The 27,872-nt window shown below is 45.9% G+C and overlaps 1 protein-coding gene across 1 annotated transcript in view; it reads left to right on the top strand.

The window, feature by feature from the left end:
- The first annotated feature begins 2,108 nt into the window (after nucleotides 1–2,108).
- FAM174B (family with sequence similarity 174 member B) overlaps nucleotides 2,109–27,872 on the top strand; it is a 31,802-nt gene continuing 6,038 nt past the window's right edge. Inside the window, exons 1-3 of the mRNA XM_038747352.1 lie at nucleotides 2,109–2,446; nucleotides 26,215–26,346; nucleotides 27,708–27,815. Of these exons, the coding sequence (XP_038603280.1) occupies nucleotides 2,109–2,446; nucleotides 26,215–26,346; nucleotides 27,708–27,815 (578 nt within the window). The remainder of the gene's footprint in view (nucleotides 2,447–26,214; nucleotides 26,347–27,707; nucleotides 27,816–27,872) is intronic.

Genomic DNA, 27,872 nt, shown 5'->3' with positions numbered 1-27,872 from the left:
GGGGGCTAACTGATGGATCCGGAGGGAAAGTGGGGGAAATTCTGACACCTGCTCGCTCCCCCAACCCCTCCAGGTTCTGAACCTCTGCAGAAAACATCATCATTTTTATGTTCCATGGGACAAGTGGGGGACTTTCCCCTTCCCTGGGGCCCTCACTCCACAACTAGCATGGTTAAACTGATGAAGCAGTATGGCTTAGTGGATATAGCCCAGGCCCGGGAGTCCAAAGGTTATGGGTTCTAATCCCAGCTCGGCCATTTGTCAGCCGTGTGACCTTAGACAAGTCACTTCACTTCCTGGGCCTCAGTTTCCTCACCTGTAAACTGGGGACTGAGACGTGGACAGGGGACTGTGTCCAATACGACTTGATTGTATCCACCCCAGCATTTAGTACGGTGCCTGGCACATAGTGAGCGCTTAAACTGTACCATAACTATGACTTAGACTGTGAGCCCCCATTGTTGAGTAGGGATTGTCTCTGTTGCCGAATTGCACTCTCCCAAGCGCCTAGTACAGTGCTCTGCACACTAAGCGCTCAATAAATCCGATTGAAGGACTGAATTATGACCGTCTGTCCCCTTCCACCGATGGTAGCTCTGATGAATAGTTAGTCTGTACGGGCAGGTGGAGAGGGTCAGGGGCAGCGGAGATGTGTAGATCTGGAGGAAAGGCCAGGGCACGGGTGGGTCCCGGGGGCGAAGCAGCAGGCGGGGGCTCCATCGGTCCGCCTTCTGAGCCAAGGACAAATGATCCTGTAAGTTTGGAAGAGCAGAGGCGGCCCCCCGGTTGCGGAGCCGAGGCAGCGTCTGGGGCGGGAAAGCCTCCCCACCCCGGGCCGGGCCGCTCCCGACCCCCGCACAGCCCTCCCCTTTGAGCGCTCCCCCCTCCCCCTTCTCTTAGCCCCCTCCTCTTTCCTCTCCCCCGTCTCCCTTCTCCTCCTCCTCTCTCCCTCCCCCCTCCTCCTCTCCCCCCTCCCCTCCCCTCCCCCTCCCTCTTCTCTCCTCCCCTCCCCCCCCCTCTTCTCTCCTCCTCTCCCCCTCCCTCTTCTCTCCTCCTCTCCCCCTCCCCTCCTCCTCTCCCCCTCCCCTCCTCCTCTTCCCCTCCCCTCCTCCTCTTCCCCCTCCCCTTCTCTCCTCCTCTTCCCCCTCCCCTTCTCTCCTCCTCTCCCCCTCCCCTTCCCTCCTCCTCTCCCCCTCCCCTTCCCTCCTCCTCTCCCCCCTCCCCCTTCCCTCCTCCTCTCCCCCTCCCCCTTCCCTCCTCCTCTCCCCCCTCCCCCTTCCCTCCTCCTCTCCCCCCTCCCCTTCCCTCCTCCTCTCCCCTTCCCCTCCTCCTTCCCTCTTCCTCTCCCCCCACCCCCTTCCCTCTTCCTCTCCCCCCTTCCCCCTCCCCCTTTTCCCCTCCTCTCTCCCTCCCTCCCTCTTCTCCCTCCCTCCCTCTTCTCCCATCCGCCAAGCTAGCTCTCTTCCTCCCTTCAAGGCCCTACTGAGAGCTCACCTCCTCCAGGAGGCTTTCCCAGACTGAGCCCCTTCCTTCCTCTCCCCCTCGTCCCCCTCTCCATCCCCCCATCTTACCTCCTTCCCTTCCCCACAGCACCTGTATATATGTATATATGTTTGTACATATTTATTACTCTATTTATTTATTTTACTTGTACCTATCTATTCTATTTATTTTATTTTGTTAGTATGTTTGGTTTTGTTCTCTGTCTCCCCCTTCTAGACTGTGAGCCCACTGTTGGGTAGGGACTGTTTCTATATGTTGCCAGCTTGTACTTCCCAAGCGCTTAGTACAGTGCTGTGCACACAGTAAGCGCTCAATAAATACGATTGGTTGATTGATTCTACCCCCTCTCCCACTCTTCTCCCCCTCCTCCTCCCTTCCCCTCTCCCCCTCTCCCCTCCCCTCCACCGCAGAGCACTCACGTGGGGCCGCAGCCCGTCGAATGAGTCGGTGCGACGTGTGTCGGCGGGCGGGCAGGCGGGCTGGAGGGCTTCCGGGCTCGGCGGCTGTTGCAGCGCGGCCCGGCGCAGGCTGCAGCCCCGACCCGCTCCCCGAGCCCCCCCGGCCGCCGGACCCAGGCGTCCGGGGCGCCCCGCCGCCGCCGCACCATGCGCCTCCCGCGGCCGCTCCCGGCCGTGCCCTTGCCTGTGCCCGTGCCCCTTCCCCTGCTCCTGGTCCTGCTCCCGCTCCTGCTCCCGCTCCGGCTCCCGGCCGCGCCGTCCCCCGCCCGGGGCTTCCCGCCCCCCGGGCCGCCCGCGCCCAACACCACTCGGGCCCGCGGCCCGCCCCCGCCCCCAACCGCCGCCGCGGCCGCCAACCGCACCGACGCCCTGCTCACCCGCATTTCCAGTCTCCTGCGGGACCTGCCCACCCTCAAGGCGGCCGTCATCGGGGCCTGCGCCTTCACCTCCTTCCTCATCGCCTGCCTGCTGCTCCGGGTCTTCAGGTACCGCCCTGCCCTGCCCTGCCCTTGCCCACTCTCCTCAGGTGGCCGGCAGCCGCAGCATCATCATCAATCGTATTTATTGAGCGCTTACTATGTGCAGAGCACTGTACTAAGCGCTTAATCCTTCCCCCTACTCCTCTTTCCTCTCCCTCCTTCCCGCATCTCCTTGGGAGAGTATGATACAACAGAGAAGCAGCGTGGCCCAGTGGAAAAGAGCCCGGGCTTTGGAGTCAGAGGTCGTGGGTTCAAATCCCGGCTTCGCCACTTGTCAGCTGTGTGACTTTGGGCAAGGCACTTAACTTCTCTGGGCCTCAGTTACCGCATCTGTAAAATGGGGATGAAGACTGTGAGCCCCCCCTCCCCCCCCCCGGGACAACCTGATCACCTTGTAACCTCCCCAGCGCTTAGAACAGTGATTTGCACATAGTAAGCGCTTAATAAATGCCATTATTATCATCGCCCCGCCTGCCCCCCATCGCCTGCCCAGGTGGGCTCTGGGGTGGGCAGAGGGAACCTTACCCGGCGGCTTGGGGGTGCGGGTGCAAACCGCGGGGGGAAGGATTAGGGGGAAGGAGGGAACCAAGCCGGTCACCGGGCTCAGGTTAAGCCTCTCCCTTCATTTAGTGCCAGGGTGGCATTGGCAAGTATGTCATGTCACTCGGTGGTATTGATTGAGGGCTTACTCTGGGCAGACGACTGTACGAAGCCCTTGGGAGAGTATGGTACAACAGTTGGTAGATAGGGTCCCTGCCCACAATAAGCTGGCTGCCCCTGCCCGCTCATGCCCTTCTTTGGCCGTGCCAGCCCAGAAGCCATCACATTGCAGCTGGAGATCCGGTCTAGTACGGTGGTTCGCACCATTTGAAATTTGGCATCGCTAGCACTAAAAAGTTCTCCCCTAATCTCTTCCTGCCTGGGAGGGTGCCGTCTCTTCTGGCCTCCAGCCGTAGCGTTGCTTGGCGGGCACCTTGACCACTTTGAGCATTATCTCCAACTCCCTGCCCCGCCTTCCCCATGTTTGACAGGGAAGCAGCATGGCGTAGTGGACAGAGCCCAGGCCTGGGAATCCGAAGGTCAGGGGTTCTCGGCTCTGCCGCTTGTCTGCTGTGCGGCCCTGGGCAAGTCACTTCACTTCTCCGAACCTCAGCGATCTCACCTGTAAAATGGGGGTTAAGACTAGGAGTCCTATGCAGGACAGGGACTGTGTCCAACCTGATTTCCTTGTACCTAACCCAGTGCTTAGGACAGTGCCTGGCACATGGTAAGTGTTTAATAAATACCAGAATTATTATTTAAGTGCTTAGGACAGTGCTCTGCACACGATAAGCACCCAATAAATACGATTGAATGAATGGATGAATAAGACTCCTTGCTGAGACTACTACTTTCAGGCTCAGCCCTGCAGCTTCCAGGCGACCCCCAACTAAAGGCCTCTGACACTTTTCCTCCTTTATGCCCTAAAGACCCCCTTCAGGAATTGTAGTTAGTGCTCCCGGGAAGCCAAACCTCACTTTGGGGGAACTACGATCTCATGTTCAGGAGTTCAGGATCAGGATGTCAGGAGACTTGAGTTTTCATCTTCACTCCAGCTGGTTTTCTTCTGTGGCCTCCAGTAGATCCCTGGGTGTCTGTTTCCCCATCTTCGAAATGGGGATAAATTATTCCTGGGCCCAATTCCCGTTGCATAAAGTCTATTGTAAAAATTAATGAGGCTAAAAATAATTACATGTCTGCTCATCCAGGTTGCACAAATCAAGATGTATAAAGCCCTCTCAGTTCCTTGGAAGCAGTTAACGTTTAAAGAAAATTACAATTCCTCAATGTGGTAAATGGAGCAGCACTGGCACGCTGTGTGTGTGTGTGTACGTGTACAGTGCCTGAGACATTGTGAAGTGTCATGTGTCCCATTGAAATAGTGTGGCTCAAAACAAATTAGTCTTATGACACTGCATAGTTCCCCAGAGTCCACAGGAGATTGGGTTGTCCTTCAGCCTCGACTTTGAAGTTTGTCTGGTGAAGGAAGGGGTTGGGAATCAGGTCATTGAGTCACCTGCTGTTTATTTATGTGGCTTTGGGCAAGCTACTGGCCTTCCTGGTGGGTAAAATGGAAATTGGATGTACAAAGAATGAATTCGTGGCTCCAAAAACTAGACTATGAGGTGTTAATTTATTGTTACTAGTAGAAGTACCGAATAAAGAAGAATGAAAAGCGAAGGGAAAATAGAGTTGCTCAAAGTCCAGGATTTTAAGATTCTTCAGAAATAGCGAAGAAAATTGAAATGTGAAAGACTTGAAAAGCTTTATACCTAGTTGCCTGTGTTTCAACTTCGTTTCTCTGTGCCTCAGTTTCTTTGTCAGTAAAATGGGGATTAAATACCTGTTCTCCCTCCTGCTTAGTTTGAGCCCCATGAGGAATAGGGACTGTGTCCCTGCCACGGCAGAGCACTGTTGGCAGAAAGCTGCCTATCAAATCAGGCTTTTGCCCCTTCACTTCACCCTTGCTTGTTACAGCTCTGGTCTTTCTTCCACTCAGCAACATTATTTCTCCTCCTTCATTCGTTCATTGTCATATTTATTGAGTGCTTACCATGTGCAGAACACTGTACTAAATGCTTGGGAGAGTACAGTACAATAACAGACACATTCCCTGCCCACAACTAGCTTGCAGTTTAGAGGCAGGGGAGACAGAGGGTAACACAAACAAATAAATTACCACTATGTACCCAAGTGCTGTGGGGCTGCCTGTTGTTGGGTAGGGATTGTCTTAGTTGCTGAATTGTACTTTCCAAACACTTATTACAAGTGTTCCACACACAGTAAGCACTCAATAAATACAATTGAATGAATGAATGAATGGGAAGGGGGAAGAACAACGGGAACAAGTCAGGGTGACTTGGAGTGGGAGAAGAGGAAAGGTGAGGGGGGGCTTAGGGAAGGCCTCCTTGAGTAGAAATGCCTTTGATAAGGCTCTGAAGCAGGGAGAGTAATGGTCTCTTGGATTTGAGAAGGGAGGGTGTTGCTGGACATCCGGAGAGGGATCAGCTCCCCATCACCCATTGCTCCATGCCAATTCTTCCAGTTAATCAATCAGTGACATTCATTGAACATTTACTGTGTGCAAAGCTCTGTATTGAGGGCTTGGGAAGGTGCATTACAACACAGTTGGCAGACACCTTCCCTGACCACAAGGACCTTACAGTCTAGAGGGGCAGATAGACTCAAAAAGAAATTATGCATAGGTACATAAGTGATGTGGGGTGACAGTCAAGTGCTTGAGAGGTACAGATCCCAGGGCATGGGTGGGAAAGGAAGGCTTAGTTGTGGAAGGGCTCTTCCAGACCTTGACCTCCTTCCTAAAGCTCCTGTTGCCCTTTTCTCCACCCCTCTTGCTCATAGTAATCTCACCAACTACTTCACTGACAAAAATTGAAAGCATCAGTTGTGAGCTCCCCAAAGTTCTCTCTCACTATCTCAATTCCCCACAACCCAACATCCCCTTTCTTTTCTTTCTATATCTAAATGATAAGCAGCGTGGCTCAGTGGAAAGAGCACAGGCTTTGGAATCAGAGGTCATGGGTTCCAATCCTGGCTCTGCCAATTGTCAGCTGTGTGACTTTGGACAAGTTATTTAACTTCTCTGTGCCTCAGTTACCTCATCTGTAAAATGGAGATTAAGACTGTGAGCCTCTGTGGGACAACCTGATCACCTTGTAACTTCCCCAGCACTTAGAACAGTGCTTTGCACATAGTAAGCGCTTAATAAAATGCCATCATTATTATCTATCAATCAATCAGTCGGTATCTGAGTGCTTACTGTGTGCTTACTGTGTGTGTGTACAGTACTGTGTGTACTGTGTACAAAGTGGGAGAGTACAGTGGAGTTGGGAGATATTAACCCTGCCCTCAAGGAGCTTACAGTTGAGTGGGAGAGACAGATATTAAAAGAAATTACAGATAGGCCAGTTCTGCCCGTGCCTGTGACCCCATTTCCCTCAATTTCTAAAAGTGTTTGCTCCTACTCTTCTACCCTTCCTAACTTCTGTCTGCAAACACTCTTTCTGGTAGCTCCTTCCCCTTTGTCTTCAAACCAGCTGAAGTCTCCTCTATACTAAACAAAGCTTTCATTGAATCCCCCCAGTACCTTCCATCAATTGCTCTTTTCCCCACTCCCATTCTTATTCAGATTCCCCAAATGGCTTGTATAGACCCTCTGCCTTCCCTTCCTCTCCTTCATCTCCTTCTTGACCCACTGCAATCTAATCTCCCTACCCCAGACTATACTTCCTGAGGTAATGACCTCCCCTTTGCCTGGTCTAATGGACTCTGTCCTATTCCTTGACTTCTGAGCCACCTTTGATAACCCACCTCTATTGGAAATACTACCCAGCCTATTGATAAATTCACTTAATTTCTGACCTTGTAGGGGAAACAGCGGAATCAGCCTACAAGACTGACTTGCACTTTTGAAAGTCAAGTTATTCATCTGGTCTGGAAGCAACATAGCCTAGTGGATAGAGCATGAGCCTGGGAGTCAGAAGGACCCAGGTTCTAATCCTGCTTCTGCCATTTATCGGCTTTGTGACCTTGGGCAACTCCCTGAACTTCTCTGTGCCTCAGTTACCTCATCCCGTAAAATGGGAATTAAGGTTGTGAACCCCATGTGGGACAGGGACTGTGTCCAACCTGATTACTTTCTACCTACCCCTGCACTTCGTACAGTGCCTGGCACATAGTAAGTGCTTAACAAATACTTTTCCCCCAGAAATGAAAAGTGCTCTCTTGGGAGAGGACTAACTAATTCTTCTCCTCTCCCAAACCCTTTGAATTTGAGTTAGGCTGTAAATGACTGGTGGGACACAAAGAGGAGATCACCAACTGCCCTGCATCTGTCCACATTAGAAGGGTATTAGCCACAGCTTTCTTCTCAGTCTTTAAAGGGAAAGACTGCTTTCAAGAAATTCACTTCTTGTTTCCTGGTGCTTCTGCATGTCTCATTGTCACAAGGCCAGGGAAGAGCTGTTGCCAGAAACTCATGTCAGATAGAACTTGAACAGTTTTCTCCTGGGAAGTAGGAAGCACCGGGGGGAAACAATATTCATTTTAGGCTTGAGAACCGGTGGCTGGAGTGACTTGCCTCCAGGAGTAGTGGACCCAAACTGTTCAATTAAAAAAACTAAAGTGTGCATTTAAGCAAATCTTTTAATGTTTCTAACTTCAGGATTAGATAATCTGCTAGCTTTCTCACTCTCCTCCTGCCACTGAAATCCAAATTTGTGCTCAATCTATTTTGCCATCTCTGATGATGATAGGCAAACTTGTTAGATTGTTCCACCCTTTGGTTTACAATTTTTGGACACTTTTAAAGGAAATATGGAATCCTGTCATCTCCTGCATTAGCATAAGCCTTCGGGGACCTTAAATCTCAAAAGACTCTATTATCTGAGTTTTAAAGCCATACCAAACAAACTCTCTCAGGGACAAAGTACGGTATAAGGTGGATTCTCTGCTCTTCATAAAAGGAATTTTGAGTTGCATATACAGACTCCCTAGGAAGCAATTATCTGCTATCCACAAAGTGAGAACACAAAATTCCAGTCAAGCTATCTGACACGCTGAAGGTGTCCAGTACCCAGAGAGATAAAGGCTTTCAGAATTTGACAACCTGTAGAGGAAAATAACAAAAACAAAAACACTAAGCATTGTTACCCTTACTGTAGACAAAGCACAGATATAAACAATCTCAGATTAAGAGATTGTTTATATTTCAAAGAGGCAAGTAGGGGGTTTGTCATAGGGGATAGTGTACTTGTATAAAAAATTCACCCCCAATAATAGCCTCAAATGAACTAAATGTTGAAAAAAAACTGTCGAGTACCCAGCTTAGAGTCCTTTCAACTTCAGAGGACTTGTCAAACAAATTTGTTCTAACACTTTGACAGTGCTCTATCTGATGGCCCGAAAAATCAGGACATTTTAATAGTAACTCTCTTGCACTTGCCCCAGAACTTGAAAAGGGATTCCTGCACTTCAAGGGGTTCAAAAACACCATTAATTGGGTGGCCATATTTCAGGTTTGGAGAAGAAGGGACCAGGCTGTCAGCCTGGCTTCACCAACCTTCCATTCCTATGCAGAATCAAGAGGCCTGTCAATCACATACAGGGTCATTTGGTGCCATCTTCTTTTGGGGGGGAGGGGGGTTGGTTGAGACAAGACAGGGAAATAGGAGGCAATCCCATATGTGTCTGGGAACCATTAACATTAGCCCCACAACCACTAGGAACAACTGGAAAGTGGAAGTTTTGTCCTAGAGAACTGCTTCGCTGTCGGCTTCCTTTAAGAGTGAACCAGAATAGCATCTGAATGAAGCTCTTGGGGTTGCCCGGGCCTCCAGCACGTAAGAAACATGGACCACCCCTTCTTGTAGCTCTGCCATTGATCCAACCACAAAAAGGAAACATTAGATGGCCCAGAATTGTTTTGTTCAATTGCCATAAAAGAAAATTCTCCTTTGGGTTATGAAAAGATTTCAGAACAATCTCTCAACAGGAGGCCATTGGTAACTGCCAGGAGGAGGCTAGGAGAAAAGAGGCTCGATAGGAGTATTTGAGAGACTGATAAAACTAAGCCCTGAAGTCAGGATGAAAGCAAACTCTAGCCTCTATTCACTTACAAATTCTTGAAAAATAATGAGCTCAATTCCCCTACGTTTTGAAGACTGTATAAATTCAGATAGGCAGGAGTGAATGGGGCAAATCCCCTCATCCCAGCCGTGCCACCCCACTTATTTGATCTCACAGGCTTTCAGAATCAGGCCTTGCTGAATCTCTTCTCAACAGCCAACTGGAGGGTCAGGAGGAGCAAATTTGAGCAAGATCAACCAATGGGATTTGAGTGCTGACTGTGTGCAAAGCACTGAACTAAGGGATAATCCTGATCCCTGCCCTACATCTAGCAGGGTTTGCATCCAATTTCTTAGGACACACGGGTAATTTCTTTGGCCTCCTTTTTTGTCACCCACTCCTTTTTTGTCACCACTTTTGTCATCCAAATAAATACAAATACAAATAGAATTACAGTCCTTCTGAACCCTAAGCCTGTGCTCTCTCCACTGGGCCACACTGCTTCTTACTAGGCCATGTTACTTTATAGACTGGAAGCTTCTGGTGGGCAGGGAACATGTCTATCAACTCTGTTGTACTGATTTCTCCTGAGCACTTAGTACAGTGCTCTGCATATAGGAGTTACTCAATAAATATCATTGATGATGATGTTGTACCCAAGGGTTGGGAAAAGTGATAAGACCGTCTCACAACCAGCCCACTGTCTTACTACTCCCCTAAAAGGGATGAGGGATGTGTGAAAAGGCGAGAAGAGAGGAAGGGGTAAAAATGTGTCAGTTATTTGCCACAGGTTCCCATTTAGCCTTCATTGTAAGAAACCAGACATCACCTCTGCGACCTGTCTTTCAATCCACCCTTGAAATGTCCAGGTTGTGATTCTTTCAGCCCTAAAGATTGGTGCTGCTATTGAACCATCATCAGTGGTACTTACAGAGCACTTACTGTGTTTAAAACAGTGTACCAAGTGCTTGGGAGAGGACACTATAATGGAGTTGGTAGGCACATTCCCTGCCCACCGTCGTTTCCTTCTCGTTGGTTTTACCAAACCATAAAACTCAATGCCAGTGGTGGCTAAATGTGTCCCCAGCCTTTTATATGCACACTCAAGAGCTAGAGGAACTTGTCCCGAGGAATTATCTGTTACACTCAGGCACATGACAGCTCTGACTAATTGTTCAGGTGCAGAGCTGTGCAGATCCGGTTGGTTGTCAGAGTGACTAGGAAAGGGAGGCTCAGGCAAGCTTCATTGTCATTTCTTTAAGGAATGGTGGAGTGGGACTGAAGGTAGAGGGTGCTGCAGTCTTTTAAAGAAAGTGCGGCACCCCCCCCCCCCCCCCCCGCCCAATTTCGGAATTGAACTGTTAGTATTGCTTGCCTTATGTTACACTCCAAGAGCTCTAGGGCAAGGATCTTTATTGCACTGAGCACTTTGTGGGCACTAGCATATTAAACGGCAACCATATGCTGCTTCTTTAAAATAGTGTTTTTATGAGCAGTCTGTTAAATGTGGTAACTTTTAAGAGCCATTGTGCAGGGTCGTTCTGGGGGAGTCTGTTATTTTGTAGCAATGATTAACATCCTTTTCCTGACCTGTAGGCAAGTCTAGAATATTCAAGGCAACCCACGTAGGTGTCTGTGAGGCAGGTGTCTGTGAGGCGGGTTCTAGCTATTTAAGGGTTAGTGAAAAATTTTGGAAACGTGGAGGTTTCCTCTGCATCTGTTTGCACGGTTACATGAAGATTATACCAACAGGCCATCCAGTGGAACTTTTCCAAAGGATCTGATTATCATTAATATATAATACAATGATTACATTAATGTATCATACATATAATTATAATAATCATGGTTATTTGTTAACCAGTGGCATTTATTGAGTGCTTACTGTGTGTATAGCTTTGTACTAAATGCTTGGGAGAGTTAACACAGCAGACTTTGGTAGACACGTTTCCTCCTCACAAATAACTTCAAGTGCCTACTCTATGCCAGGTAATTTACTGAGCACTGAGGTAGATACAGATAATGTACTAAGCGCTTAGCACAGTGCTCTGCACATGGTAAGCGCTCAATAAATACAATTGAATGAATGAATAATGTGGTCAGACACAGTTCCTGGCTCATTGGAGGCTCAGCAGGAGGGGAAATGGGTATTTATTTGCCATTTTATAGGAGAGGAAATTGAGGCACAGATAACCAGATAACTTGCCCAGAGTCCCACAGCAGAGAAGTGGTGGAGCAGAGGTTAACTAGAACCCTGGTCCCTGAGGGGGATTTTCCTCCAGGACTTCCTTTCACTGGGAAGAGCAGCCCTAAATTGAAAATTGAAAATGTGCAGGTAGAGGGAAATTTAAGTAACTCGTAATGATGCTTGCATGTGCCCTAATGGTACATACTGAGTCATATAAAACCAACTATCTGTCAAAAGGTGGTGAGTTAAATTTTTAAATTCCTCTTCTTGTTATGTTTTCATTGGAAACCTCAGCAAAACATTACTGTGGGGTTTTATGTTGGATTGAGAAATAGCTTTTTTCCCCTCAAAACAATAGCAGCAGCTGCTTGATTGAATCTGGCTTCAGTAGCAGATATATTTCTTAAACAGTACATCTAGTTTCTCTGCTTCAGGATGCATTTTATTAAGTAATTGGGAAATATAAATCTCCCTTTTATAGTTCTTTCAATTGCTTGGAGTTTATGTATTTAAACCATTCAAAATTTAGAAAGTACTAGGAGTGGTTTGTGGTAGAGTGTTCTACTAGGGGAGCAGAACACTCTAAAAGAACCACTCCAGGCCCCTTGAGAAAGGTATCGGGAGTGGGGTGCATAGGTTCAGTGATTTAATTCACAGCCAACATGCCCCCCAAAATACATTTGGTATGGGTTTTTTCTTCTGTGCCTTTTTTTAAGCATCTTCCAATCAGTGTTAAAAATTTAGTACTTCTGTAATTCTCTGTTCCAGAAAGTAAAAAGCAAATTCTGAAAACCCAATAGAGCAATCAATCATTGGTACTTGTTGTGTGCGTACTTTATGCAGACCACTGTACTAAGCTCATGGAGAGTAAAAATATAACGGAATTGGTAGACATGTTCCCTGCCCAGTCTAGAGGATTGTTGATTGCCTAATATTCCCAATAGATTCCTCTTCTCCCACTCCCATCTGCGTTGCCCTGACTTGTTCCCTTTGTTCATCCCCACTCCCAGCCCCACAGCATTCATGTATTCATTTTAATCGATATCTATCTCCCCTGTCTTTAGACTGTAAGCTCACTGTGGGCGGGGAATGTGTCTGCTTATCGTCGTATCATATTCTCTCAAGTGCTGAGTTCCCTGCACACAGTAAGCACTCAATAAATACGATTTAATGAATGAATGAAAATAGAAGGATAGACAGGAAAAGAAAGCTGCATTGGTGAGCCACCATATTTTAGGTTCTGAAACTCAATTCTTCTCCCAGCAGAGAAAAAGCTAGCCCTGCTAGTGTCCCTGAACGAGAAGAAGTCCTCGTCATTACATTGTCAGAATGAACACATGGGGATGGGGGTCAGACTCAATGCGTGGTCATTAACAACTCACTAGCCAACAGGTTGAAATTGTCAAGTGGGGTCCCAAAGAGACCGGACCTGGGAAGGAGGACCTAATGGATGGAATCGAGAGGGATACCAGAAATATCCCCCTCCCTACAACTGAGAAGTCCCAGTGTGGTTCTCAACTTAGGTGGTGTGGGATTGTGACCTTTTTGTGATTTCTTGGAAGTAAATGCTTGGAGATTTTTTCCCATTGCTAGAGCACTTGAGTAGGTAGTCCCTCTGCCAAAAGCTCCTGTGGTCAGGGAATGTGTCTATCAACTGTGTTGCATTGTACGCTCCCAAGCGCTTAGTACAGTGTTCTCCACATAGCATTCAATAAAGACTATTGATTGATTGCTGTCAAATAATTGTTACAGCGTGGTTAAGAGCATATGATCTTCGTGTTTACTAATGACATTATTTGGGCCAAGTTGCTAACAGTATGTAGGGCAGAAATTGAATTAAACTGCTTTTCCAACTTGCGTAAATCACACAAAAAATCAGGATGGAAGCCAATAGGGAAAAGGGCAGATGGGAATGAAAAAACTTGCAGAGAAAGATCTAAGGGTCTGAGTTGGCCAGGAGCAGCAAAGTAGTTTTCTCATTAAAAAGCCAGCATGACTCTGGGACGCATCGGCAGCAGTAGGAAGTGTGAGACTTAAAGAACAACATCTCTGCCACGCTATACGCTAGTCAGATCCTTATTAGGGTACTGCATCCAGACCTGACCATTGCCATTTCTTAAAAAAAGAAAAGAGAGAAACTGGAGAGGGTACAGAGGAGATCGGTTGAACTTGGCTTAATGGGTTGGGAAGTAGGCTTTATAAGTAAAGGCTAGAAGAATTGGAGTTTACCCCAGAGAAATACAGGCTAAGGGATGACAGTGCTCTTCCAGTCTATGAATCAATCAATCAATGGCATTTATTGAGTGCTTACTAATGTACAGAGCACTGAATTAAGCACTTTTTTTTGATGGCATTTACTAAGCACTTACTATGTGCAAAGCACTGTTCTAAGTGCTGGGGAGGTTACAAGGTGATCAGGTTGTCCCACGGGGGGGCTCACAGTCTTCATCCCCATTTTACAGATGAGGTAACTGAGGCCCAGAGAAGTTAAGTGACTTGCCCAAAGTCACACAGCTGACAGTTGGTGGAGCCGGGATTCGAACCCATGACCTCTGACTCCAAAGCCCGTGCTCTTTCCACTGATCCACAGTGCTTCTCACTTGGGAAAGTATACTGCAACAGAGTTGGTAGACACAGTCTCTGTCCTCAAGGAGCTTATGGTGTCCACAGAGGGAGACAGACATTAAAATAGATCAGGGATAGGGGACTAAACAAATGCATGTGTGAATATATACACACACACACACATATTGGATGTCCAAATTGCTCGCATAAATAATCAGTCTTGATTTGGCATGTATTTAGCTCTGCCTATATCTTCTCTGTCCTTTATTTCACCACCCAGTTATACCTGAGAGGGGAAGGGAACCCGGTAATTATTGTGTGAACTTCCCAAGGATGAAGGAGGTCAATCAATCAGTTGTATTTATTAAGTGCTTACTGTGTGCAGAACACTCTACTAAGCACTTGGTCTCCTGAGTTTCTGCTCTCTGTTAAGGGCTCAGTTTCCCAGCCTCCTTGCCTGGATCCAGGACAGGTGCATGCCTTTGATGTAAGCCATGGGGTGAGGGGTGGGAAAAGACAGATTTCCCTGAGGCTCCAGCCCCTGGTGGTCCCCAAGAGCTGCCCTGAGTATGAAATAAGGTGGGGGGGCAAAACCCTTCACAGGAGTGGTCCCAAATCCAAGACTATCATGCTAAAGGAAGCATGACCATCCTTCCTTTAGCATGATGGTCAATGCAAAACAGCATTTCTGCTTTCCTACTTGAAGAGTTCTTAATGGGAAACATGATGGCCACTTGCACAGTGAGGACTGAAAAGACAGAAATGGGTTCAAGACCTATTTTGGTCAGGCATAAGGAAGCATTTCTTGACTGGCTGGACTGTGAGAAAAATTGGCTAGGCTAACAAGGGACCATGACAACCAATCGATAGCATTTTTTTAGTGCCTACCAGGTGCACTGCACAATAGTAAGTAATGGTGTTTGTTAAGCGCTATGTAGTGGGCACTGTACTAAGCACTGGGGTAAATACAAGCCAATCAGTTCCTGTCCCACACAGGGCTTAGAGTCTTAATCCCCATTTTACAGATAGGGAACTGAGGCCCAGTGAAGTGATTTGCCCAAGATCATGCAGTAGACAAGTGGCAGCCAGGATTAGAACTCAGGGCCTTCTGATTTCTAGCATGGCCTAGTGGAAAGAGATTGGGTCTGGGAGCCAGAAGGACCTGGGTTCTAATCCCAGCTCTGCCACTTGTCTGCTGTGTAACCTTTGGTATATCTTTGTGGGCAGGGATTGTGTCTGTTTATTGTTATATTGTATTCTCCCAAGTGCTTGGTGCAGTGCTCTGCACACAGCACTCAATGAATATGATTGACAACTTCTCTGTGCCTCAGTTACCGCATCTGTAAAATGGGGAGTAGGATTGGGAGCCCCTTGTGGGACAGGAACTCTGTCTAATCTGATTAATTTGTATCTTCCCCGTCACTAAGCACAGTGCTTGATACATAGTCAATGCTTAACAAAGACCGTTATTATTCCAGGTCCCTGCTCTATTGACTAGGCTAAGTTGCTTCTCAGGTGCTTGGGAAAAGACAGTGGAGATCAAAGTCAGTCTGTATCCTCAAGGAATTTATAATCTGATGGGGGAGACAGGCAGGCACCAATTATATGCAATTATTGGGAGTGGGAGGAAAATAAAGATACCCATTGAAATAGCAAGAGTAAGCGGTTGAATAAATAGAACAAACAGATTGATCCAGCCTCAGAGATCTTGAAGGAGAGTGCAGCAGGGGACTGGTCCTAATGAAACCACAATCCAAATTTGATGATTACAAGTGCAGTTCCTTACTCTTTGCCCCAGGCCAAGTGCTGAAGCACTTCAGGTTTGATGAAATCTGGTTTGAATCTAGTAATGAGGAAACTGAAGAATGGGGCCAAGGAGCCTATTAATGACCTGTACCATTTTGAACCTGGGTAGCATTTTTTTCAACTGTCTTTTGTTATTGCATTTTAGGCACATTGGGTGGTTAGTAAGGGGAGTGGAACTGTCCCCCTTAATGATGTCTTTAGAGTCTTCAAAGCTTTCCCTTGCACTGTGTGGTCTTGCTACCAGCAGGTGAACATGACTCCAGGGAAATTCCTGTATATCTGTGGTCTCCTCTTTGAACTTCCAAAGGCTTTGCTTTTACCCTGAGCTTAATACTCTTGTTGTGGACAAAGTTGCATTAATCAATGGTTGAAACTAATCAACTTAAAAATTCTGAATTGGATTTAGTCTGGCCCAGATTTGGTCGATTAAAAATCAAGGCTTGGATTGTAGATAGGGTTGCTTTGTAAGACCACTTTCCAGATTGGTGCATCCAGACATGGCTGTAAATCCCCAAACTCTCCTAATTTATCTGTAAAAGTCCATGTCATTCTGTTTGTTTGTAAACACTAATCTAGCTAGCAGTTGTGAGAAACTTTTCAATAATAAACTCCCCTGGCACGGATGATCACCTTGGGAAGGAAGTATTTTGGATTGTCTTCTTGGAAACAGCTGTGGGGAGAGAGGAAGAAGGTTTTATGCATCTTTGTGTGTTGGTTAAAATGGAAAAATACTTTGTTGTTTCATTTAAAACTTTGGATCTGGGCTTCGTTATTTTTATAAAAAGGAAAACCAGAACTTGCTCAGAGCACTTCAGATATTTTTAGTTTTAGAAAGAAAGCGAGTAGTTGAAGTGGATGCTGCCGTATTTCTGCCCATGATTGAACCACATCTGCTGATCCAAGGGCTGATCTTTTGTGATTTAAACCCGAGTATGTGGCCCTCCTGGGCCCACCTTCTCACAGTTTAGCTTGTGGAGACATGAAGAAGTGAATTTTTAGTTGGGGATGGGAGATAAAATAGCTAAAGCACAGTTCTTGGGTCTATGAATCTTAATGGAATGGTGTCTTGGATATCCCGGGAATTGTGTTTTGGGTGTGGGGAAAGGAAAAATTGCACTTTTTAGATGTGGGGGCCCCTTGGTTTTTGGTATAGAAAGTCCACTCTATTTAATAATAATAATTTTGGTATTAAGTGCTTACTATCTGCCAGGCACTGTACTAAGTACTGGAGTGGGTACAAGCAAATCAAGCCCCACGTGGGGCTCACAGTTTCAATCCCTGTTTTACAGATGAAGGAACTGAGACCCAGAGAAGTGAAGTGACTTGCCCAAGGTCACACAGCAGACAAATGGCAGAACTGGGGTAATAACCCATGACTTTCTGACTCCCAGGCCCATGCTGCTTCCCCAGCATTGCTTCCCCAGCAATGGTATCTCAGCTGTCTTAACTTATTTTGGACTCCCGTGTACAAACACATCTCACGTCTAATGGAGATTTGCCCCCTTCTGGATTGGGTGGAGGGAGGGGAAGAGCATTAAAAATGTTCCAATTTCAATTCACAGTCAGGACTTAAGAAATGGGATAAATGATTAGATCTGGGGAACAAAGAGGAAGCTGTTTAGGTGATTTGGGGAGGGAAGAAGTTCTAAGGAAAGGAGATAGAAACTTCCTTCAGGATTGTTGGAATGGCTTGTAGGGTTATAATGAAAACCTTCCAAGATAATGATCCTGATTCTAATGAGAAGCAGCATGGCCTAGTGGACAGAGCACAGGGTTGGGAGTCAGAAGGTCGTGGGTTCTAGTCCCGGCTTTGCCATTTGTCTGCTGTGTGACCATGGGAAAATCACTTAACTTCTCTGTGCTTGTTACCTCATTTGTGAAATGGGAATTAAGACTATGAGCCCCATGTGGGACAGGGGCTTTGTCCAACATGATTAGCGCACATGTACCCCAGTTCTTAGTACAGTGCCTGGCACATAGTATGTGCTTAAAAAATACCATAAAAAATAATACCAGCCAAAATCAGTCCCTGGAGAATGTGCTTAGGAAGGGCACGGGCCTAGGAGTCAGAGGGCCCAGGTTTTAATCCCCAGCTCCACCACCTGTCTGCGGAGTGACCTTGGGCATGTTATTTCAGTTCTCTGTGCCTTGGTTACCTCATGTGTAAAATGGGGATTAAGACTATGAACCTTGTTAGGGACATGGACTGTGTTAGCTTGTATCTACCCCACGGCTTAGTATAGTGCCTGGCACATAGTAAGCACTTAAATGCCACTAAAGAAAAAGCTATACAATACTCGCCTGGGGGCTGCAGAATAAGTAACTCTGCCTTTTTTTTTCCCTTTTCATATTTCTTATTGTTTCTGTTGCACCCAACGTTTACCACTGCTACTAATAATAGTGGTATTTATTTAAGTGCTTACTATGTGTCAAGCAATGTATTAAGCACTGGGGTACATAATCAAGTCAGGCTCAACCCATGGCCTACATGGGGCTCACAGTCTAAGAGGGAACAAGTATCTAATTGACATTTTATAGCTGAGGTAGCTGAAGCATAGAGAAGTGAAGTGATATGCCCCTGTCACACAACAGGCAAGTAGTGGAGCCAGGATTAGAGCCCAGGTGCACCGATTCCCAGGCCTGTGCTCTTTTCACTAGCCATGCTATTTATCACATTTCACATCTAGCCTCTAGACCTCCCTCCTCATGTACTGGGTTTTCTTAGGAGAAGGAAGTAGAAAAACAGCAGATGTTGCATAGTATCTTTAGTGATTATGGTTGGGCTCTGTCTAGGGATGTGATAAATGGAATATGGGTGGGGGTGCTGACTTATGGTTTTGAGTGCAGAGCTTTACACGCAGCCAGGGTCGCTGAGGAGCATTGAAGGGGGAAGCAGTGGGATGGGGCTTTAAGTTGTCAGAAAGTTATGCTCGGAGCAGGGAAAGGGGAACTAGAGTAGGGGAAAGGGAAAGGGAAAAAGAAGAGGTGATGAAGGGGTAGAGGGGAAAGGGAAAGAGAAGCAGCCTGGCCTATTGGATTAGAGTAAAGGACTGAGTGTCAGGAGCCCTGAGTTCTAATCCATTCCACCGCTTGCTTGCCCTGTGACGCTGGGCAAGTTACTTAACACCTCTCTGCCTCAGTTTGCTCATCTTTAAAATGGAGATTGAATAAGTGTTCTCCCTCCTCCTTGACTGAACCCTGTGTGGGACAAGGACTGTGTCCTAACTGATCATTACTCATCATGGCCATGTTTTTTCAAATCCTCACTATTCAGTTGTATTTATTGAACGCTTACTATCTTGTGAACAGGTAATCACAGTCTCTAGGCCAGGGAGCAGTTTGGAAGTGCATCTCCACGGGCTTTAAATGAGCACTGGGGTTTCTGAGCTGTGACCACCTGGTACGTCCCGGGGAATCTCTAAGCTGTCTGGGTGGACTGGGCAGAAGTGAGGTGGGTGGGCTGTTTGCTGTCGGAGACCCTCAGTCTCTGTATGCCCCACAAGGATGAGAAAAGCGGGGTAGTGCCATCCTCCCTCTCTGTCCCACTGGTGGGCAAGGGGTAGAGACAAGATGCCCTTTTGCAGCTCCAAGTGACAAAGTGGGCTAACTGTGGTGGTCCCTTTGCCCTGTCAGGGTCAGTACCGTGGAAGCCTTCGCCTCATTTGCCCATATGGAGTTGACACCTATGGGTTTGGGGATGGAGGAGGAAAGTAAGGGAAGAATGGGATCTGGGGCAACAGGACCTCTTTTGTGTTTATTTTGACACCTGATGGTGCCCCATTGGTAGCCCTCCATTTATTCATACCTCTCCCCTCTTCTAATTGGCTGTCAGCCACTGAAGGCAGGACGTTGTATTTTTAATTTGGAAATATACAAAGATGGATGATCCCTGCTTCCTGTCAGAATCTTGACTGTATGCACAACACATTTTGCTTAAATGCTCCTGGCACTGTATAAAGTCTTTCGATCCAGCTGTATTTTCAGCTCCTACCAGGCATTACCTCTAATTGAGCTATCAGTAAGAACTCATCTAGTTGTCATTAAAGTTTTCAAAAGTCTCAATTTTCCTTTATTAACACGCAGAGCAGTTGAGCAGCATAAATGGCTCTTTTGTGAAGTGTGTTCTGTCTGGGAGAGTTGATTGTTGGAAGTGTAATTTTTTCCGTTCGTTACATCAAAATCTGTGTCTAAAGCATTCATGAAGGTTCTCTCTAATGGCCTTTTGTGTAATTTCGAGTTTAAAATCATCTTAGAGATGGTATGGCTAGAAAGGGCCAACTAGAAAGTTTAAATGCTGGTAAACTATAGCTGATGAAGTAAAAGTCTTTAAAGTCCTGTATGGTTATTCTTTTTTTTGTTTCCCCTGTGTGTTCAGACACCGTTCAGCAGATTGTTTTATTGGGTACTGTGACAAGGAAACTATCTGGGAAGAAGAGCAACAGTTAGTCCAAAGCTTTGAGAGACTCCTCCTATCCTTAGAATGCCAATCAAGTCATCAAGGATGGGATCACCAATAGTAGATGGTTCATACTCTTTTCCCTGAGAGGTCAACAACAGCTCTGCCTGTGAACCTCAGGGTTAATGATGAAAATTGTTGGAAATTTGAATCACTGCCTTCACTAGACTGTTGGAACTTCAAATCTGTCTAGTGAAGGCAGTGATTCAAATTTCTTTGACCACATGGGACTTCAAAAGAGGCATGAAGAGCTGCATGTGACTTTGACTCTGAAAGGCAGAGTGATACAAGTAAAGAGGTATCTTAGCACTCCTGCTGGGCTTTCACCTTTCTCCAGTGCTTTGTACCTTTATTTGCACAAGGTGAAATTTCAAAGTCTGCCTTCTCCATATTGATTTTGTAGCTGGTTTCTGCCACATGGCAGGAGGTGTGTAAGTGAGAGAGCATTGCCTTGGGTAACCGTGAAAACTCTTTGAATGGCTATCACCAGGAGTTCTGTCTACCACTGGGAGCTCTGTCTACCTGCCGAAATGTAGTCGAGTTGGAGAAACAGCATGGCTTAGTGGGAAAAGTATGGGCTTGGGAGTCAGAGGACCTGGGTTCTAATCCTGATCTGTCCCTGGTCTGTGTGTGAGTAGGCAAGTAACTTCACTGAGCCTAGATTTCCTCATTTGTAAAACAGGGTTTAAATTATAGTCCCCCCTACTTAGCCTGCCTTTCCTGTGTGAGACACTGATTATTAGCAGAAATGAAGACAAGCAACTCTTATGGGTCTGCCAGAAGAAACTATAGTATAACCTTGGTCATTTGAGAGAAGCAGTATGGCTTAGTGGAAAGAGCACGGTCTTGGGAGTCAGAGGCTATGGGTTCTAATCCTGGCTCTGCCACTTATCAGCTGAGTGACTTTGAGCAAGTCACTTCTCTCTGCCTCAGTTACCTCATCTGTAAAATGGGGATTAAGACTGTGCCCGACGTGGGACAAACTGATTACCTTGAATCTACCCCAGTGCTTAGAACAGTGCTTGGCATGTAGTAAGTGCTTAACAAATACCATCATTATTCTTATTATTTGGACCCCAAAATTTGGAATTTGAAATAAGTATAATAATTCAGCTACAGTATTTATTTCCTGCTTCCTCTTACTTTCTGTACTGCTGCCAAATTCAAGCAAATGTGGGGCTAAAATAGAATGCTCTGGGGCCACTAGAGCATTTTTCGTACAGCCTCATTTAGTGAGTGATAATTAAAGCATCTCCCCACCAATGTATCCACACCCAACTGCCACCTGCCACTTCAGCATTTCTGGGCAACCTAAGCATTTGGATACTAATCTTCCCTCAATCTTCCTCCAGTCTGTGATTTCTTTTAAGATCGGTCTCCCCTAGATTACAAGCTCCCTTAGAACCCTTCACACAATAAACATCCAATAAATACCACTGATTAATTTTAACCTCCCTCTCCCCCTCTAGATTATAAACCCCTTGTGAGCAGGGAACATGTCTACCAACTGTATTATATTGTACTCTCTCAAGCGCTTAGTACAGTGATCTGCACACAGTAAGCACTCAGGTAATACCACAACGGTGAATAGTACATTTCTTTAAATAACTACATTTTGGTGTGATCACTAAGAGAGGCTTCCTACTCTTTAGTCTTAATTGGCTAAGTTTAACAGTATAGGGAATATTAAATCAGAATAGTTTTCATAAACTCTTCCACACACAGCCAACTGAGGAATTATGTAGAAAGCTTGGACTCAGTTAGCTTCTAGTTGGCCAGGACTTCAACAGATCCTACTGTTATAAAAAGTGTAAGCAGAAGTGAGAATGGGGCTTATGGCTCTCTCTCCATGGGGTAAGAGAGAAAGAAGGACGAGTCCCAGATAGTTTTTCCGCAGGTTTTGATGTCATTAGGTTTATTGACTTAGCAACCACTTCTCAGTCAAACTAAAACCCAAACCTATTTTCACCCTTTATTAAAAAGGGTGGCTGGGAATTGCTGGGTGTAATGAGATTTTTCCTCCCCATTTTCTTTTCAAGGGATGATGCGCCTTTATAGAATTTAGTCTCCAGGATTCGATATACACTCAAGTCTCGAACGCTAGAAGCTTTGCATTTTCCAGTTGAGATGAATGAATATTTGGATGTTCCAAGCTGTAGCAGTCCCCTTCTCCAATTACTTCCAGGTCCAAAAATACGAAGAAAAAAGTGCACTTTAGGGTAAAGTGCATGCACTAGGATCAAAATAGGAGAATGGTAATCAAAACCTGGAATTTTGATTTTACTGAGCACCAGAGTTTTTTTTTTTAACTAAACATAACCTGGGTATGCCTCACCCCATATCGTATGGCCAGAACATGTTGGAGCATTCTAAGCAAGAAGAGGCAGCATTTTTCCAGTGAGAGTCACTAACAAAAACAAATACATATTTACAAACAAACCCTTTAAGCTTCATGATTTAGGCATGACAGACTGTGCTTAAAGCCACACTCAGTCTAAAGGGGAAGCTGATTGTGAGCATGGCAAGTTACTGCAAAAGGCTATCACCCACTGAAGAGGCAAGCAGGGGAAAGATTACTGTTGGGCACAACTGGAATTCATAGATGTGGCTTAGTCCCAGGGGAAATGCCAATGAGTAATTCTCAAGGTACCAGGGCATTTGTTGGGGGCCCAAGAGACCGCCCTGGAGTAGATCATTTTTTCGAGTGGGAAGAGATGGGGCTTTAGGGAAGTAGGGTGGTCACTTCAAAACCGATGCTGATTTAAAGACATCCAAGTCTGAGAATGCTTTGAAAAACATTGATAGTCACCAGCAGAAAGAATTCCCTCCCTCCCGCTCTCAAGGGTTTGGATTTGGACCAGTAAACCCTGGAAATCGGGACTGAGAACTGGAAAAGCCACTTAGATAAATAGAAAAGAACATGAGCCAGTGTTGTTACCATAGAGGAATACTGGCAATGGAGCTTGGAGGAAATGAAATATTGCAGAGCCTCTTTGGATGTACCCTGATTTCAGTGAATCCTGTTATCCGTGCACTCTCACAGTTACCAACAACACAACCAGGCTCACAGATCATTTACTAAATGTACTTTGGAGGTGTAGAGCACTAGATTAGTAGTGGAACGAGAAGTGATAGCATTTATTGAGCAAACTTTGGGTACAGTGCATTATACTATGCTCTTGGGATGATTCTCTGCCCACAAGGAGCTTACACTGTAATGGAAGAAAAAGACATAAAAGTGTATAGAGAGTAATCAAAAGAAAAAGCTGAATGCAGAATTGAAAAGCACATGTGTACATAAGTGCTAAGGAGGGGTATGTTAATGCCATTAATCAAAGGTATTTGTTGAACGCTTACTGAGTGCATGATGCTATACAAAGTGCTTGGGACAATACAATCACAGAGTGCTAGCGATGGGTGATGGGTTGCTATGATTTGTGATGCTGGGAATTATTCAGAGGAGGCATGTTGAAGGAGGTGAGTTTTCAAGTGGGCTTGGAATAAAGAGAGGACTGTAGTCTAATCGGATTTAGGTTGGGAGGGAGTTCCAAGCTGGGAGAACAGCATAAGCGAGAGCATGGAGGTAGGAGAGTTGAGAGTGAGGTGCAGTTAGCAGGTTGACTTAAAATTAGGGATAGGGGAAAATGAAAATAAAGCTAGAAGACAAAATCCATGCCCTCAATGAGTTTACAGATGAAGGGAGTAGAGTGCGAGGGAAAGGTCAAAGAGGAAAATTTAATTCTAAAAAATCCCACCAAAGCCTCCAAGAACACGCCAGTAACCCTGCATGAAGACATGTCTTAAAAGGTCCCACGAAGGAAGTGCATCTTTATGGACAACAATCATGCTAGTAGAAGCAGCATGGCCTAGTAGATAGAGCACGGGCCTGGTAGTCCGAAGGACCTGGGTTCTAATCCCAGCTCTGCCACCTGTCAGCTGTATTAACTTGGGCAGGTCACTTAACTTCTCTGTGCCTCAGTTACCTCATCTGTAAAATGGGTATTAATGCTGTAAGCCCCATGTGGGACATGGACAATCTCCAACCTGACTAGCTTGTATCTCCCCAGTGCTTAGAACAGTGCCTAGCACATAGTAAGCACTTAACGAGTACCATCATTATTTGGCACATCCCTCCTTGATATTCTGATAAAAGGTCACAATTTTGCTGACTCACTGACTGTCCAAGCCCTTTAACTTCACAGTTGCAATGCTAGCAGAGTGAGGATGGTGCAGAGTGGAAAGGCGGGGTTTAACTTCTGCTGCCCTCCAGAGCCAGCCACCCTGCCCGTTCTCCCTTGGGAAGGCAGCGCCAAGCTCCCTTCTTCCACCCTCTCCAGAGGAGCTGAGAGCCACCAGCCCAGGCTTCAGGCTCATGGGGGAGAATTGTGGAGAGTCAGGTGTGGGGGGAGCCAGGAGTTGGGGCTGCAGTAAACTACGCTTTCTCCAGCCAGCCTGCTCTCTCCTATGTCGAAGCCCCCCTCCAGAAACTATCTCCCCAGCAGCCAGGTCAGTGGCTGTAGAGGCACATTGTGACTGACCAATCCTGCTGCCTCCGTTGCCTTACTTGGTACTTTATCAAAGGCACAGGTTTCTCGGGGTTGCCCCCCCCCCCCCCCCCCCCGGGACCAAAGGTGACGAATGACCTTTCCTAGCTAAGGTGATGAGCCCAAGGTCTCAGAATTTCCCTTTTTTCCCCAACCTTCTAAAATGGTAGGAAGACCCAGCTTTGTCTGTGCCCCTCAATTCCCTACACTGTCTTCTTAGAAAGGTTTGCTGTTGGCATGGGGTTTCAAGAAGCTCCACTTTCGGGATGCCATATCTTTCAGCGAGAGAAGCTTGAGGCACCAGTGGATTACAGTGACTAGTTTAAAGTGCAGAAAAACAGAAACACTTCCTGCATCCCTCACTCAAATGTGAACACTGTATATCTCCCTCTAGCCTGCCAATCAACTGATCAGTGGTATTTATTGAGTGCTTACTGTGTGAAGAGTGCTGTCCTAAGCTCTTGGGAGAGTATCATCCAACAGTTGGTAGATATGTTCCCTGCCCACAATGAGTTTGTATTCTAGAGACTTTAATGATATGTTACAAGCTAATGATAATAGAATTACTATATACTATAACAATATATTGTATGATAGGTAATATAATCTATTGTATGATATGTAATAATTACATTATAATATAACGTGATCATTATGGGTCTTAAGCACTTACTATGTGCCAAGCCCTGTACTTAGCACTGGTGTAGATACATGATAATCAGGTTCATTCATTCATTCATTCAGTCGTATTTTTTGAGCACTTACTGTATGCAGAGCACTGTACTAAGTGCTTGGGAAGTACAAGTTGGCAACATATAGAGACGGTCCCTACCCAACAGTGGGCTCACAGTCTAGAAGGAGGAGACAGAGAACAAAACAAATTAACAAAATAAAATAAGTAGAATAAATATGTACACGTAAAATAAGTAGAGTAATAAATACGTACAAACATATATACGTATATACAGGTTATGTGGCGAAGGGAAGGAGGTAAGGCGGGGGGATGGAGGGGGGGAGGAGGGGGAGAGGAAGGAGGGGGCTCAGTCTGGGAAGGCCTCCTGGAGGAGGTGAGCTCTCGGGCCTTGAAGGGAGGAAGAGAGCTAGCTTGGCAGATGTGGGGAGGGAGGGCATTCCAGGCCAGGGGGATGACATGGGCCGGGGGTCGACGGCGGGACAGGCGAGAACGAGGCACGGTGAGGAGATTAGTGGCAGAGGAGCGGAGGGAGTGGGCTGGGCTGTAGAAGGAGAGAAGGGAGGTGAGGTAGGAGGGGGCGAGGTGATGGAGAGCACAATCACAAGCACAATCCTTGTCCAGGCATCTCCAATGATTAGGCTCCGATGATTAAACACCTTTATTATGTACCTAGCAAGAGGTCAGTGACCTGTCTTATTTAGCTCGCACCCTGGCAAAAAACTAAGCTTTCAGTATAAGCTGAGTGAGTGATTCAAAGAAAGGAATATGGGGGATGGAGACGAGAGCCTGGATATTCAGTGTTTGATTACTGCAGTTAGTGTGGTCACTATTTAGAGCAGGGTATACTCTCTCATGCATTTCTTTCCTTTTTTGTGTTCTTCTTTCTTCTTCTAGGTCTGGAAAGAGGATAAAGAAAACCCGGAAATATGACATCATCACTACGCCGGCTGAGCGTGTAGAAATGGCCCCTTTAAATGAAGAGGATGATGATGAGGAAGACTCAACAGTGTTTGATGTCAAATACAGGTACATTTACAGGTACAATACCAATAGTTAAAATGCTAGTCGGGTCTGGTAATAGCTTCCTTCCTAGTTGCTAGTGTCCAAACAATCGTTCAATTAGTGGTATTTATTGAGCGCTTACTACATGTAGAGCACTGTATTAAGTCCTTAGGATAGAATAGCACAATATAGTAGGCACAATCCTTGGCCTCAAGGAGCTTAAAGTCTAGTGGGGGAGATCATCATCATCATCAATCGTATTTATTGAGCGCTTACTGTGTGCAGAGCACTGTACTAAGCGCTTGGGAAGTACAAATTGGCAACGTATAGATACAGTCCCTACCCAACATTGGGCTCACAAGTCTAAAAGGGAGACGGACAATAAAGCACATTACAGACATATTAAAATATAATACTGTGTGTTCTGCCAAGAGTAAGTGTTCAATAAATATGGCTAATGACAGATAGGGGAAGTAGCAGGGTATCAGTTGGAGCAGGGGGCAATCATCTCCATGTTATGAAAGTCACTCTCCAAAGCACTGTGTACCTGATCCAGCCTTTGCTGTCTTGAACTGTCTGATCTTCATGGTCTCTCATTCTTCTAAGTTATCTTCAGGAGTTCCACTTGTGAAAGTTCACTGTTCATGTCTGTTCCCAGAGGTCGTATTATTTCCTAGCAAGATAAAGAGCACAGCTAGGTGGCTAGTTCCTGCCCCGTAGTTTAGTAGGCATTTCTGTCTCACTGTCCCTTTTCTGTAGAAGAAACTGGGGCATAGGCTAGGTCTACCCAGAACAAAACAAATGGTTTTCTGAAAGAAAATTAGAGGGCCTCTGACTTTTTTGATGACCCAAACTTTAGCATGAAAGGAGAATTTACTGCTGTTTTTTGTTGTTGTTGCAAGTTTTCTAGGTGACATTAAAAACTTGCATACAGACAGGTTTTGAATTTTCTTTCCAATGAGAACCTTCTTATGTATGACTTCTCTTTGGCTCCAGAGTCTCCCAGATTGACAATCACTGCCCAGGGGTGCTGCATCTAACTTTGCCCTTATTGGCTAAAGGTTTTGTGAAGATTTGCCATTTAGATCACCCCTCAGCAAGGGGAAGATGGATTTAGGGAATAAATAAGTACTCCTCCATGGACAGTTTTTCTTCTGTGTTTCAACTAATGGCAGGCATCCCAAGTAATAAGGTTGTAAACAAAATTCTGATTGTAACCCTGCTTTTTACCTTATAGTGGCACTATAAGAGGACCACAGTTTTTTCTTAATGTTTTAGGTCTATTATAATGTGTCATCTTAAAGTTTGAATGTATATATGATACTGTGCAGTGCTTGTATGGGAAGTTTATTTCCTGTGCTATTCGCTTTTGCTTGCATTGACAGTCTCTACAGAAACCCACTTTTCCACACTGATCCTGTAAGCAAGGGGGCATTTTCAAACTTCTGGCCTCTGAAGCTCTGTGCTGCTATTAAAGGAGGGCCAATAGGGAGGTGAGTTGAAAGAAAGTCTTGTGGAGGTGGTGGAAAGGAGTAGAGAAAGATCCTCCA

This window comes from Tachyglossus aculeatus, chromosome 5, assembly GCF_015852505.1.
Source record: "Tachyglossus aculeatus isolate mTacAcu1 chromosome 5, mTacAcu1.pri, whole genome shotgun sequence".
Taxonomy (NCBI): Eukaryota; Metazoa; Chordata; class Mammalia; order Monotremata; family Tachyglossidae; genus Tachyglossus; species Tachyglossus aculeatus.
This window is presented reverse-complemented; position numbering and strand designations above follow the sequence as displayed.